Source organism: Poeciliopsis prolifica, unplaced genomic scaffold, assembly GCF_027474105.1.
Source record: "Poeciliopsis prolifica strain line A6 unplaced genomic scaffold, Auburn_PproV2 SCAFFOLD055, whole genome shotgun sequence".
Taxonomy (NCBI): domain Eukaryota; kingdom Metazoa; phylum Chordata; class Actinopteri; order Cyprinodontiformes; family Poeciliidae; genus Poeciliopsis; species Poeciliopsis prolifica.
In genome coordinates, this window is record NW_026562430.1 from 2,976,832 (window position 1) to 2,992,262 (window position 15,431).

Below are 15,431 nucleotides of genomic sequence, written 5' to 3' on the forward strand. Positions count from 1 at the left end.
AGCGCAATATTTGAATTAAGTTCGGTTTAATTTACATAACAGTGACATAAATTGCATGGCCAACCGAAGTATGCACCAAGCGACGATGCCTGGTGCTAGTTCTCCTCAGCCAGGGAGGCGAAGAACGGACTCCCCGGCCTCGGAGTCGACGCCGGCTAACAAAGGCAGCCCGGCCCCGCCGCAGCAACAGTCTCCCGCGGCCGAGCAAAGCGAAGGAGCCGCGGAGGAAACGGGGGAAGGCCCGTCGAAAATGACTCTGGATTTGGCAAGTTTTCGGAAGCCCGGAGAGAAAACGTTCACCCAGCGCTCCCGTCTCTTTGTCGGGAGCCTGCCGCTGGATATCACGGAGGAGGATTTTAGGAACCTGTTCGCTAAATATGGGAACATTAACGAGGTGTTCATCAACAGGGAACGGGGGTTTGGATTCGTTTGCTTGGTACGTTCATTGCTGCACCTGCAACTTGATGTTGGCCCTGTTTTTAATAAGTATTCTTGTTTAAACTAATTTGTATGTTTCTCCGCCTTTTATTGGTTATTGAGATTAATAGCATTTGAAGTCAAAACACCATGAACTTTTTATCCAGTATGAATTTTGTTCTCACAAGTTTGACCCGGAAGTGACCCACGCCATCTTAGTAGGCAAGCGCATGCGCCATACATTCAACGAACAAAAATGTCAAAATAATGTTTTGATGGGAAACAGGCTAGTGCTAGTTCTTTGTTGTCATAGCAACTCCATCGCAACTGCCTGCCAAAATGGCTGCCAATTATAAAGTTCAGAGAAGAGTGAGATCACATGAGACCTGAGTATTTCAAATATTTATTATTATTCGTTTTATGATTAATGCATACTATTTACCTAAGTTGTTGTTGAAATGTTTAACTTTTTAAATAATAATTATAAGTATTATAAGTTTACAAAAATATTTTAGAGTTTAAAAGAAGATTTTAAAATGTTGAAACAATATATTAATTTTATAATTTATTTGTGTTACTCTTCGAAAATAAATGATTTATCATATGTTGCAGACATTCATCAAAGTGAATTTACTCGTAAAAACAAACTTTTATCTTGTTATAAAAAAATTCTAAAACTGCTCGACATTATTTTTGGTATAAAAAGTCTGTTATAATTAGTTGATTGCCGCTTTACAAAGTTGATTTGGAGGTTCAGTTTCAGGGGCTTGTTATTGGTTACCCTGAATGCTAATAATCTTTTGTTTTGCAGGAAACCCGAACTCTGGCGGAGATTGCTAAAGTCGAGCTGGACGGGTCGGTTCTGAACAACAGAGCACTAAAGGTCCGCTTCGCGACGCACAGCGCTGCACTCAAAGTTCGCAATCTGCTGCCAGTAGTGACAAACGAACTCCTTGAAGAAGTAGGTTAGAGGTGAAACTGAACACAAAATAATGCAACCAGCTTGGCAACCATAGTTAATTAAAAAAAAAACAAAATCTTGTGTGTATCCTCAGGCGTTTTCTCAGTTTGGACCTGTGGAGCGGGCTGTAGTTGTGACAGACGACCGCGGCCGTTCCACGGGGAGAGGCATCGTTGAGTTTGCAAGCAAAGTTGCCGCCCGTAAAGCCCTGGAGCGCTGCAACGAGGGAGCCATGCTGCTGACGACGTAAGCGTTGTTAAACAGACTGAAAACTCTTCATGTCTCTTTCAGTTTCAGATTCTCACACTGTATAAATGAATGAACTCTAGAGAAATGAAATACAGGATTTGTGCAGGTGCTTCAATATAAATTAGGTGTTTCAAAGATTTGGAAACAGCTCAGTTTTGAAATGAAGTACAAGCTGAAGTTTGAGAAAAACTTAAATTTGGAAAACCTTATTTTCTGTCGAAACTAGATATTTAAGTGATATTTGAAGTTAAATCAGATTCAACTTTTCTTGTTTTATATCAGTTAGGATCACCAAAATTATTTCTTTTTGCAAAATGTGAAACAACTTAGCAGAGACATTATTTAGAACCTTACTTTGTACCCTTCTTTGTGTACTGTGTGTTTGCATTTAATTTGAGCAGGAAGGTAATTTCCCTTCACATGACTTGTTTGGGTTGTTCAAATGTAATAATAATTATCTATTATTGAATTATAGAATGTGGGGTATATTTTTTGTTAAATAAATGTTTTGTTCTTGGATCAGTCAGATGTCCAAGGTGTGGAGAGAGAAACATTTCAAAACAAAAAAAAATATTTTAGTTTTCTTTTCCTCTGCTTTATAATGTAGAATACTGTCACAAGACATTATTAACAGTGATAAATGATACGTAATGGTGAACTGAAGCTGTAATTTTTTTAGTTCTTTTGTGTTGTTTTTATCTCCAATGCGTGGTGTTGGAAAAGTGCTTTAATTTGACTGGGAAAAGTGAAAATGGAGGCTAAAACATGTCATGTTGACAATCTTATCTCAGTACTCCATGCCCCACCATCGTTGAGCCAATGGAGCACCTGGACGATGAAGATGGTCTACCTGAAAAGATTCTTCCAAAAACTCCAAAGTATTACAAGTAAGCAATATTTATTTATCTATTTATTGATTTATTTTGGTTTATGTTGCGTCTGCGATTACACCACTTTTTTATTCTGCCAGAGAGCGAGAGCAGCCGCCCCGATTCGCCCAGCCTGGCACATTCGAGTTTGAATACGCGTCTCGCTGGAAAGCTCTGGACGAGATGGAGAAGCAGCAGCGGGAGCAGGTCGACCGAAACATCAAGGAGGCCAGAGAGAAACTGGAGGCGGAGCTGGAGGCCGCCAAAAACGAACATCAGCTCATGTTGATGAGACAAGGTGAGAAGCGATGGCTGTTCGTTTGTTTTTCTCTAGAGTGTAACGTTTTAAAACATCCCCCATCTCTTTCCTATCAGATCTAATGAGACGTCAGGAGGAGCTGCGGCGGCTGGAGGAGCTGCGCAATCAGGAGCTGCAAAGACGAAAGCAGATAGAAATGAGGTGAAGGAGAATCTTGAGGAAGAAATTAGCATCTATTCCTATTGGATAATCTTGTTATTTAATTGAATATTGATTTTGTTAAAGCTAATGCTGCAGAAAAGTCTTTCCATTAGCGATGTTTCAGATCAGCTGGTGATAGAAAGCTATATCAGGAAAACAAACCCAGTGAGGGGATTCTCATGCTGCTGTGCTGGTTTTATCGGATTAGTTTGGTTTTCATCTGACCGCTGTGTGTCGTTAGGCATGAGGAGGAGCGAAGGAGGAGAGAGGAGGAGATGATGAGGCACAGGGAGCAGGACGAGCTGAGGCGCCAGCCCGATGGCAGCGGCTTCGTTCCAAACTACCACGAAAACGTGAGTACAAACGCTTTGTCTTCACCAACTCATTCAGAAAAATGAAAGACAGAAAGTCAAAATACACAAATCGTTTTATTATGGCCTGAGTTAGTCATACTGCACAATAAAAGGAATTTTTTATTTACCATGTTATTGACTTTTAACTTTCAATAGACTCTAATGTGAAACTATATATCACATTATCACAGTATTTACACGAGGGGTGGGCATTTATTGTTTAGTATTTACCATTTATTAATATAAATTTTACTTATTGATGTGGGATAAAAAACAGTTTATGATCAAAAATTGTTTTTTTCCTTTATTATTTTCTCCACTTTTTGTTCCCTGAGAACATAAATAAATATCAATAAATTAAGAAATACAACAAAATGCAGATATTGTCTGCAGTTTGGTGATATAAGTCACACTTGTTTAAATGAATACCTAAGATTGACACTCTGCCACGCAGTCACCGTCTCGCAAAACTATTTATTACCTAAAAATAATTAATATTTATTTATCGTCATTGTTTTCACAGCAATGCTGCAAAATTTAGTGCTAAAATCATAAATTTATGTCTCCCAAACTCAGAGTAAAAATGTGTAACATGACCAAATGTCTTTAATAAAATATCATTTATTAATTTTCTATGATCTATAATGTTGTTTATTTGCAAGCTTTTGGTCCCTGCTGTTTGAATTGTGCATAATTTCATTTGGTAATGAAGCACATTCTCAAACATATTTTTATATTATTTTCCCTATTGCCTTTGATGAAAGAGTGTGAAGGTTTGTGACCAGATTCTGTCAGATCAGTTGGCGGTGAATAGCTTTCCCACATATTCAGAGTATTTATCTATTTTTCATAAAATATAGTGAAAATATCAAGAGGAGTTTGTTTCCTATTTAGTTTGTCTTCAATTTAAACCGAACGAGTTTGGTATCGCTTGCAGAAAGGCAGATCTTGAACAAAATATTCTGGTTGGACAAATAAAAGGTGTGATTTTTAGTAAAAACACCTAAATGGTCACTTCCTGCGTATGTTTTCCATTCTCTTTGAAGGAGATGAATTCAGAACTCTTAAATATCTCTGAAAAGTGTAAAAAAAAATTCTGTTAATTTTTGCATTTCCATTTTTTTCCACTTCTGTTTATTATTTGCCTATTTGTTGAACATTTTTTGTTATATTCAGTTTAAATCTCAGTTGCAATTAGCAGCCAGTAGGGGGCGGAAGTGGCGACCCCAAAGCTTTCTTTGCTTGTCCTTTAACTCTTTTTCAAGGTAAACATGCTTAAGCATTGAAGTTATGTAAAATAAATAATAATCTGCTCATATCAACAAAATCTTAACATTAGATTTTGTTGCTCTGGGTTTCTAATACAATTATTCATACTTTATTTATCCTTATATAACTTTTGATCAGGGTTTAATTTGATTTTTCACTAGATTTTTTGGTTTGGTATGAAAGTTTTTCTTCTGACTTAGATTTTTTTTTGTGTTATTTCTGTACATTAGTTATTCTGTGCATTTCATTCACACATATAAGTGATATAACTTCATTTTATACCTTTAACTCTAGCTTTTTCCCTTTAATTTTAAAACACGTTTAACTGACTATACTGATATTTTACACTTGAATGTGTAAAATACAAGTTATGAAGTTAAATCATTGTAATTACTAAGTCTTGTTTTTCATCATTTTGACGATTTGAACTGGAGAATACTTGGTTTTGTTAAGAATTTTCTTATAGCTTTCTGACTTTCTGATATTAATACTTTAATATTACAATGAGACAGTGTCGTGTATTTCTTTATTTTGCTTCAGGGTTAGCTACATTAGTTAAGGTATGAATTAAATATATTCCCAAGTTGTTGTTACAGATAAATTATCAAGTTTTTTCCAGTTATAAAATCTCTTTATTTTTGCATTCAGAAGATTAAATACAAATTAGGCATCACTGACAATTCTATATTTCAGCTGGGGGAAGAAATATAGAATCTCCTGCTGATTTGATAAGTGTCCTAACACTCTTTAGTTTTTATATTTCTTATTTATTCGTGTAAAGAGACAGAATATAACCAGATAAATACATACACCAGGGAAAAAGCTGATTTTAGATTAGGCGGTATTGTGGCTCCCAGATATTTCTGACTTCAGTGATTTACAATCTGCACATCCTGGACTGGCTGCAAGACCATTAATAAGAAATTTGATGAGAAGCTGAAAACTGCTGCATTTATAAATGGAAGAACGACAGAATAGCCACCAAACGCCCTCCATCTGGAACTACATGCAAGACCTTGACCCCAGTTTGTCGACTTTTGGTGGATGATGGCTTCAGTTCATTGAAGGGCCAACATATTGGGCGTTTTTCAATCAGCCAGATGAGCAGAAGACCAGACCTGCTGAGCCTTAAAGAAAATTAGCAGCTGAAGGTTTAGGAACAAAACAAAATCCGTCCGTTGATGATTCCAAACCTGCTGAACATTTTACCACCAACAAAAGTCGCCCAACCACGTTCTGTTTTCTGCTCTTTGTTTTTCTCACCATCGTCTTTGTTAACGGACTAGTTAGTCATTTTTTGCATCAGAACAAAATATGGCTACAGTTTGTCTAATTACTTTATTATCTGCCTAACTAGTTTGACTTTTCTTTAAAATTTCCTCTAGAAAATGAGAGACATTTTAACTGCTTAATGACTGACTTTTTCAATGTTTCTACATTTATTTGACCAGTTTTGTTCTTCAAAACCTTCATGTTTGTTGTCAGCTATCCATTAAAAGAAATACTACATCCATGATCGATTTGCAGGAGTCTGTTCAATAATGCTTCAGTTTTATGCTGAAGACTCTTCTTCCCTTCTTTCAGAGGGAACAGGAAATGAGAGTGGGTGAGCTGGGCCCTCGTGGAGCCGGTAATATGGGAGGTACGGGCATGACTGTAGATAAAATATCTTTGTGTTTCAACTTTGTAGAGTTACAGTAGGAACATTTTAAAAGTATGTACAAAGGAAACAATATATTTATTGTTTCCTTTTAAAATCAGGGAGCAAAAGATTAAAAGGCATCTCTCTCTCTTTATTTTACAAATTATTAGCAAAGATGTGGATTGTCATAATTCCAATAAAGTAAAAGCTTAAGACATTTGTGCATTTAATTTGTTTTGGAGTAATTAGATGCACAATAACAGAGAAGAAGTATAATTTTTTTCAAAATAAATTGGTCAGAAGAGAATGTAAAAACGCAGGATTGCACATCATCTTTATAAAGGCATCTGTCATATTATGTATGTATATTTTTCTCAAAGTCTGCAGGCGCTTCAAGGTTTATCTTGTTTGAAATGTTTTTGTCTCATTTTCTTGTTCAACACAAGTTCAGCTGTCAGAATATTTTTACATATCACACCTAAAACCCTCACAAGTATAAAATGGGTTTTCTTGTTGTTCCAATACAAGAAAAAGGTTATTTGTAAGTTTAAGAGTGATTAGCAGCTACTTTAATTGACAAGTTGCTGTTTCACATCTACAGTATCAGTTCTGGGCTATGAAACTGGTAAAATTATACAAATTCTACTAAATTACTACATTAAAGGGCCAGGTTGAGATTTCATTTTATTTTCTCTTTTCATATTTGTAACTGAGGAATCAGTCATGTTTTAAATCCGTGCTGTTTAGTTTCATCAGGTTTCGGAAAGCCTCTTTTCCACTATCGAGTATCGCTGTAGCTGGTTAATGTCTGGTTCAATTCTGGGGAAGTTGGGTATATCTCTGTGGCCGGTGTGTTCCTCTCTAATTGGCCTAGAGCGTGGAAAACTGTGGTTGACACTCCAATGTCATTTTGCCATTGTAACCTTAGTTTCTTGGAAGTCTCTCTGTATGTTTACTTGTGGATTGCCCTGTCCAGTTGGCGTCCAATTGATAAAAAGGTTTGACCATGGAAATATCAGTTTCCATCCCGCCAACTACTTTGGTCTCATCATCAATGGTGCTTCAGATGTTGTTGAAGAGTGTGCAAGTACTGCTTTGTTCATCCAGTATGTTTCAACTAGAAGGCTTTGAAGGGTTGGTGCTTCCAAAATTAACCAAATTGGCTTTTGAAAAGAGTTGGTGAAAGTACATCAATAACATAATCTGGAACTGCATAAGTTGACTTTACTCCACTGCTGTAGAGTAATTATCTTACATTTGCTTCTTTATCTGACTGTTGGTTTGCTTTGGTACCTTTAAACCATTTTACTACTCTTGTGTAGAATCCTCCTCGCCTGTTAATCGCCTCGCCACCTCTTGTTATTGCTCTCCTTTTCTGTTTTCCCAGTGGCTACTGTGATGTGCAATCCAGCGGTAAAATGCAGCATCTATAGCATTGGCATCACATCATATTGTTTTAAAGAACAGTTTACTTCTCACTCATTTTGATAATGTAGCTGAAGTCAACAATATAGTGTTTTATCAAATGTTTTCTTTTAAATTATAGGAGTTTTTAATGCCTATAATCTTGCACAAAGCGTTTTAGTTTGAACAAATTGTCACAGAAACACATGAAACAGTTTCAGACGAAACAGACAGATGAACCAATAATCCGTTGTTTTGCGTGTAGATGGGTTTAACCAGGCCTCTGGAGGGCCCAGTGGTAACCAGGGGCAAATGATGGGCGTGAGTGGAAGGGGAGGAGCCATTGCCCCAGAGGGAACGTCAAATATGGGGACACCTTTGATGTCAGAGAACGGAGCCATGGTAACGTATCTGAAAACGGCTTGTCTGTTCATTAGTATGATCGGGTTCAAAAACTTTAGAGGAGCTCTCAAATATTGGAACCAGTGTGGATAGTAGTATCTCTACTTCTCATGTAATCCACAAATCTAACCTTTGTGGAATAGATGCAAGAAAAAGTCCATTGCTGAAAGAAAGTCTAAAACTGTTAGCTCCATGTACAAGCCACCTAGGGGACAAAGCAAACATGTAGAAGAAGGTGATCTGGTCAGAGGGGACCAAAAGTGACAGCTGGCCAAAGGACAGACCTTGAAAAAGACATGAAACTGGGACAGAGGTTCACCATGATCCTAAACATCCAGGGAGAGCTGCAGGAGCATTTTCTGTTAGAATGCGTCAGCCAAAGCTAAATCTAGTTGGAGAATTTCTGGATAGATAGACTGATATTCAGACGATGTCCATAAAATGGCATCACGCAGTCTGAGATATTCTGTAAAATGTTACGTTTCTGAGGAAACTAGAAGATGACAAACTGTGATTGTATAAAGATTTGAGTCAGAGTACATTTACAATTACATGCTACTTTTTGTTAATTGAAGAGAACATCTTACACTAAAGTTTCTGCTGGTAAATGTGAAATGTTTGAGGCAGTGGTAGTTCTGCAAAACACTTTTGATTTAAAAGTAGAAGCCATTTATCAAAACTAAAAGTCTTGAAGGAAATGTTAAGTCTTTTTCACTAATCGTCTTTTTGTTTTCTCTTTTCTCTTCGGGGTCACCTTTCTTTTTTTCCCCTTTTGCACCTGGATGGTGACCATTGGATCAAAACTCAACCTTGACTGAACTTTGACCTACCTTGACTGAAAATACCTCTGCGACCCTCACCACCATTTGGACCAACTGGATTTGTGACTCCTTACAATTGTTGTTTGAATCTCGTTGCCCTCAGCGTAACGATAGGTATCCTCAGGGCGGATCAATGGGCGGTCGATCGGAGGTCGAGTCCCCAAAGCAACAGCAGCAGCCATTGGGGCCGCAGGGTGGACCAGCCCCCGGATATAGCAGAGGCAGTCCAAGTCCAGGAGTCTTTGACGGCCCAAATAGCAAACGCCGCCGATACTAAAGTCTCTCGGTTCTCATATGGATCAGCAGTCAGTGCAATTTTTTCTTTTTCTACATAAGACCTCGAGGTTACCCATCACCATCATGACTCCAATTTTTTGAACAACAGTGGCATGTTTTTGTCCGTTTGTGGATTGACTTTTTGATTGATCTGCTAGTTTTTAGAAGGTTTGGATGAAAGTCTTTGAACTTGTTGTTGCAAACACATTTTGGAAATTATAATATATATTTTTTGGTTTGTGAATATGCAAACAGTTTTGAGTTGGAATATAGCCTCACTTACTTTCTAAGGTGGATTATATTAAAGGTTCAGACTTTGTGCTTTATTATTCTCCACCTGTCAAATAGATGTTTGCTAAGCAAAAGCACAGGAGGTTGATTAACTCACTAATTTCTCCTGTAAGTCTGGCCAATATTTGTGCAGGCCCACCTGCTAGTAAACTTTAATCATGTCATTAAAAAGGAAACTAAACAAGATCCAAGAAAAAACAGGTTAAAGAAACAGGTGCTGGTCATTTCAAACCCTTTTCCATTTTATTTTTAATATTAAAGAGTTACAATATTGTTCTGTCCATGCTCACATCGTTCCTGGCACTCGTAGTCTCACTTCCTAGCAAAAGTACATTTGCCACGAAGTGAATATGCACTGATTAAAACAACGTTTAAGGGTTTATATTTCAAAATATGGACCATAGGTTTCAGTGGAAGTCTACGTCAACACATTGACATTTTTTGTGCATATCCTTGTCTTGATGTTTGGAATATACATTTTATCCAAGAAGCTTTTACTACATCAGCAACAAATGAGTTTGCTGGCCTTCTAGTTTTATGCATAACTTACAAAATCTTAAAAAAAAAAAAGAAAGTAAAATGAAATTATGAGTAAAATTAAAGATTTTTAGCAGTATTTGCGTTCAGATTTGTAAAAAAAGAAAATAAACTTAAAGAAATCAACGGCTTCCACAGTGAAAACTGGAAGTAGAATTAGCAACCTGGCAAAGAGGTGAATTGGTACCTTAAGAATATTCTGTTTTATGAACATTTCTTATCAGCTTTTGGACAGCAACATTTTTAAACTTGAATGAAAATGTTTTTCATTTAAAACGAAGCGTATTGTTGGGCTTTGGTGCTTTTTTAAAATTTGGTTTGTTTACATAATGTGGAGTCTGCAAGATTTTTTTTATCGGTCAACTTTACACCTCCTGCCGCTGGTCTGAATAGATTTTTTAAATAAATAAGTGGTTTTTCTTAACTGTTGATAAGAATAATTACTTGTAACAGAAATACGGTGTGTTGTGCTATTGTTATGGAGATTGTACAGTTGCACAATTACAAAGCGAGAGCATATTTGCTTTATGAATGAAAGAAGCCACATGTACAGTCACTAAGTAGTCACAGCTTTATTTACCTTTAGTGATTTTGTTTATCCAGTGCAATGATTGCAACATCTTGAAATCGTCAGAAGTTGCTGTGGGTTAGAAATCTTGCAATTAAAAGGTTTTAAAGCGGCTATTTTGTTTTAAAGTATTTGTGTTTGTTACTTTCTGAACCTTTTCCATAAGAATGAGTACTGTGAAATCCTCCTTTTATTTAGTTTTTTGGACTTTATTTCTCCTTATTTTTTGCTCAGAACTACAGAAAATGTTCTGTAGCTTTTGTGCATCTTGTATTTGATGGTCAAGAGAAATAAAATTTTTCGTCTTTATTTAAACAAACTGGGTTTTTGTATTTTAAATCTGATGAACAATAAATATCATATCCATATTTAAATGTTTGATTGCAAAGCATCACTTCTAGTATTTTTATCTTATTTTGTGTAATTATTATAATAAATTAGCTCATTGTGTGTGAATGTGTGGACTGCAGCTAAATAAGTCATTTTAAGCTTTTGGTTTCTGGGTTTTATATTTTTTTAATTTTTGTTTTTTTAAAATGTTCTTTGTGCATCATAGACTGGTGAGAAGATTTGACGATAACACAAGTTTTTTTGTTAACTTCATTCGAGTGAATTAATATTATTGCTGCAAACTAATCCCTTGCGTTTTAATTGTGACAAACATTTTTGTTAGCTTGAAGTATTGGTTAAAGTTTTGTTTTTGCAGGAAGTGTGAGGATAAACAGCAAAAGAGTGCTGCAGAACTATTTTCTTTGTTTCCTGTTAGTTTTTTGTTTTGTTTTTGGTGGAGGGAGGAGGTCTAGGAAATTTGAAAGGCTGACATAACACCTGTTACGAACATACAGGAGTCTTTATGAATGTTTTCTTCAAGAGTCTTTTGGTAAATAATGACACTTTTAATTCAAATTTGCATAAAAAGTTGCATTCCAAGTGTCAACTTAGCAATTTTTGGGAAATAACTAGTTCTATGCAAAATGAAAACTTACACTAAAAGTAAATTAAAAGTCATTATTTACTGAATGACACTTCATAACAGTAGTCGTAAACATTCATGAAGGCTTCTTGACGTGTTATTTTAGTATTATGCACAAATGGGAGAAAATGGGAAAAGAGTGAGATCCAAATATCCTCCAAATGTAACTTCTGTCAACTAAACATAGTTTGTTGAAGATCTGCAACGTTTCAGGACAAAAATGATCAGATCACGTAAGGGTAAGGGTTGCTAGTAAATATTTTCTATTGTTTCTGTTGAAATTTGTGATGCTAAACCTGAAAATCAGTAAAGACCCAATAATTTAAAGTACTAGATGTTCTCTCTGTTTAGACTGAAAACAGGATGTTGGCAGACTCTCCGCTTTGGTTTTTAGTGTATTAACATCCAGACCTGGAAGAGGATTTAGCTTTTTAATGTCTGGAACGTTTTTATTTTTTCCGTCCAGCTTAAATATATCTGAACATCTGGTGACTGGATCTCTCTTTCCTGCTCTTAAAAAAAGCTTTCCCTGTGTTTTGGGTCATTTTGCATCATTGCTTTGAATCACCTGATAATACAAATTCTTTAGTTGCTCTCATTTGTAAACTGGCACTGTCTCTTTAAGAGGTTTTGCCATCAATGTATTGAATATTATGGTTTAAGCAGTCGCCACTGAGTGTGATTATTGTGTGGATTTAAAATGATTTAGGTCATCCAGTCGGACTCATTGAAATTATTTATTTGCATATATTATAAACACATTTATTATTTAGTGTTTTGCACCAGGCAGGTGGGGATTTTGAGTATGTGAGCAGTTTTATTCATACTTTAAACTTTTGTTCGACTCAGTTTGCTTGACTTCAAGTGAAGTTGAAATGTTTAAATATTAAAAGTTTCTTACCAAGGAAAATACATAATTAGATTTTCATAAAAACCTTTTTGCTCTAAATTTATTAAACATTAATTTCAGCTGAAGTAGAACATTGTGATAACAGGAAATTACTTTGTCATGTTTTGAATGTAACATTGGGATTTCACCCACTGTTTTCTTGTCACTTGTTTTTGCATGCATTTACCAATACTCTGTTAAATTGGTGATTGATTTTTATAAAGCTGCAATTGTCCTTGTCTGCTGCAGGTTCTGTGTGCCTGATGTTACTGGTGCTGCAGCCATGGAACTGGTAAATTTTTGCTTACACACACACATTTATATTTTTAGACTGGATTTTACTAGTACAGAACCTTAAAGTTGAAGTTTGTAACTTTCAGGTCCATAAACAAAAAAATTCTTAGGAGTTTAGTTGCACTAATTGCTCCAATAATCATCAAAACCACAAAGATTTCCTAAAAGAAACGTACAAGTGTTAAGGATGTTTGTTTTACTTTATTTATTTCAAACTGGTTTTTAAAAACCGAGAACAAAATAATTAGTTTATCTACTTTTCTGTTTGAATCTTACCGCTTACCTCGATTTATTTTAATGTATCACTTAGTGACCCAATAATTATCAAAAATATGTAGTTAAAACCATGTTCTAATATTCATGTGCCTGTTCAATATACTGTCTATTATGCAGACAAAATGGTTACAAACTAACTCATAACAAGACAAGAAAATCTACGGATACTAATAATCAAAATCGTAAATAACAAGCGGACATCGTTGTAAGATATTGTGTGAGTTTTAAGATCTATTAGCCTACTTCATGTCGTCTGATAGCTTCTGGTTGAAATACTTCTACAGCTCTGGCAGCTAAGAAGAGATAATTTTATTTTTTATCCTGTAAAAAAAATTAAGTTATGTAAGTTTATCTTTCATATTTCTTTAAATGCGACAGAAACTAAAAAGAACAAATGGGTTTGGGGAAAATTGCTTTTTTCTGAGGATGCAGGTAAGGTTTATTTTTTTACTGGTTTCATTTGACACCAGAACGCTGTTTGGACCAAGCAGGACTTTGGACGTCGATGCTGAGGTGTTTTGTCTTTGATTATTAAATTAATTGTATTGCTTCTCTGCTGAATAAAATTAATAAAAACATTATGTATTGTAGTGCTTATTTTTTATATTTAATCTTAATTTCTTCTCGCTGGACTTTGGTTTATTTACACAAAGGGCTAATTCATGTTGGAAGCAGCAGCCACATGTGAAACATCACGTTTCCTTCTGACCTTTAAAGAACCTCCTGGGTCAAACTGACGCGTCAAAGGAGGAGAAGAAGACGGAGGGATGGTTGGAGACGTGAAGGGGGACGTGTTACTTTTCTTCGCCATGCCCAAGGCTGTTCATTACCAACAGAAGGGGAGCTAATCATTGAAGTGATCCAGTTTAACGTGGGGAATGAATGAATACTTCTGTGTTCTTCACTTTGTGGCCTCGTTTTTCTTTAGCCCACTTTCTGGCCCACTTCTGTTTATGAAAGAAGATTGGTTTGTTTTGCTGTTCAACCAAAGTACAAAGCAGCTCGTTGTAAAAGTCTTTCTGAAATATTTTAAAAATGGAAACTTTTCTGATGTTGCCTTTTTAAAGACTGGCCTACTTTCTAATTAGTGCTGTAGATTTCACATTTAGTCATATTTTCGATGTCTGCACATTTTCTGTACCAAACCAGCACTACAAGACATTGCTAAATATATTTCTATTGATTACATATCAGCAACATAAGATAATCGATTATTAATATAATAATTGACATTAAAGTCAATTGCTTCAGTTATTTTGACTGAAGCAAAAATAACCAAAATTATTTTTGCTTCTTTAGTTTTTTAAAGTTTTTTGTGTAAATGACCCACATGAGATGTATGAAAGATTGTAAAGTGAAAGTAGAGCCGTTGTCGATGTCAGAAAATGTTTAAGTCATCTCAGAAAAGAAGAAAAACAAGGACATTTCTGGAGGTCCAAAATTTTAGAGAAGAAACTCAGAAATTGTTAGATTAATCTCTGAGAACATTTAGACAAGAAAAATTAGGAATTGTATTAAAAAAATAGCAAATGTTTAACCTTGAAGTTTGAAAAAATTGCGACTTGTGGAAATATGAGTTTCAAAAGTTGAAATTAAGTTCAGAAATGTAAACGTTTTATCTGTAAATGTCTGAGATTAAAATTTGTGAATTTTATGTAGATTATTGACTCTTTTTTTATCTTCTATGTGCGTTGTGGTATGAAAAATATTTGTGTTATAGTTTACAGTGGGGTCTCTTCTGGCCTTTTGGCTTCTAATTCTTGTTCCCTGTCTGTGTTTTGTGTATGTTTCACATAAAATCCAAATAAAAACAAACTTATTGCGTTAAGGTCACACAATGAGAAAATTTTGGAGCATTTTCGTTTATAGGCATGTTCCCCACTTTTCCTCCCATCGATAATTGTTTTCTCATGTGTGAGTGTAGATTGAAACCCAGTAGCTCCAATCTGATTATCGGCTATTTGAATGGGCTGGTTTAGGTAAAAATAGTGGAGACCTATTTTTTGCAGCGCGCCGCGCCGTGCGTAAAGACGCATTAAGAATTGGCACAGCGGCTGTTAATCCAAACAGGAGCTGCTTGTGGTTACAGCTCAGTCTCTCACTGATGGCGCTTTGGGAGGAAGGACGTCAGCTGTGTTGCTTTTGCCTTTAACTTTATTGATGAAGTTCATCACATTCTCGGTTTTTCTACGTGTTTTTGTTTCAGTTGGTTTCTGCTGAAATGTCTGGCGCGTTGACAACACGGAGGTTCTTAATGGGATTTCTCTCCCCGCTGCGTCACCTCAGGACAGCTGGACACTGAGGCGTTGGGACTGGATGGATAACATGTCTCCGCAGCAGCAGCAGGACGGCCTGCGCCGCGCCGGACAGCAGGACAACAAACGGGTGAGATTCCCCCCGTTTTCCAGCCTGGGGAGTTTAAAACTCATGTATTGTGGCGCCACTTGGCTTCCACATACATGAGTTGTATCTGTTGTGAC

At 36.0% G+C, this 15,431-nt stretch overlaps 2 protein-coding genes across 2 annotated transcripts in view; both read left to right on the forward strand.

Moving 5' to 3' along the window:
* The first annotated feature begins 85 nt into the window (after nt 1-85).
* On the forward strand, nt 86-2,960 carry LOC129379033 (paraspeckle component 1-like). Its single transcript, XM_055059578.1, has 6 exons — nt 86-436; nt 1,229-1,378; nt 1,473-1,624; nt 2,419-2,514; nt 2,598-2,794; nt 2,872-2,960. Exons 1-6 carry the CDS (start codon nt 86-88, stop codon nt 2,958-2,960), a joined length of 1,035 nt encoding a protein of 344 aa, XP_054915553.1.
* LOC129379021 (rho GTPase-activating protein 20-like) overlaps nt 2,872-15,431 on the forward strand; it is a 33,335-nt gene continuing 20,775 nt past the window's right edge. Inside the window, exons 1-4 of the mRNA XM_055059560.1 lie at nt 2,872-2,956; nt 3,198-3,309; nt 12,631-12,673; nt 15,238-15,336. Of these exons, the coding sequence (XP_054915535.1) occupies nt 3,275-3,309; nt 12,631-12,673; nt 15,238-15,336 (177 nt within the window). The 5' untranslated portion in view covers nt 2,872-2,956; nt 3,198-3,274. The remainder of the gene's footprint in view (nt 2,957-3,197; nt 3,310-12,630; nt 12,674-15,237; nt 15,337-15,431) is intronic.

Coding starts and splice junctions, on each gene's coding strand:
- LOC129379033 (XM_055059578.1), top strand. CDS start 86: ATGCCTGGTGCTAGTTCTCCTCAGCCAGGGAGGCGAAGAACGGACTCC. Junction 437..1,228: donor GGTTTGGATTCGTTTGCTTG/GTACGTTCATTG, acceptor TTTGTTTTGCAG/GAAACCCGAACTCTGGCGGA. Junction 2,795..2,871: donor GCTCATGTTGATGAGACAAG/GTGAGAAGCGAT, acceptor CTTTCCTATCAG/ATCTAATGAGACGTCAGGAG.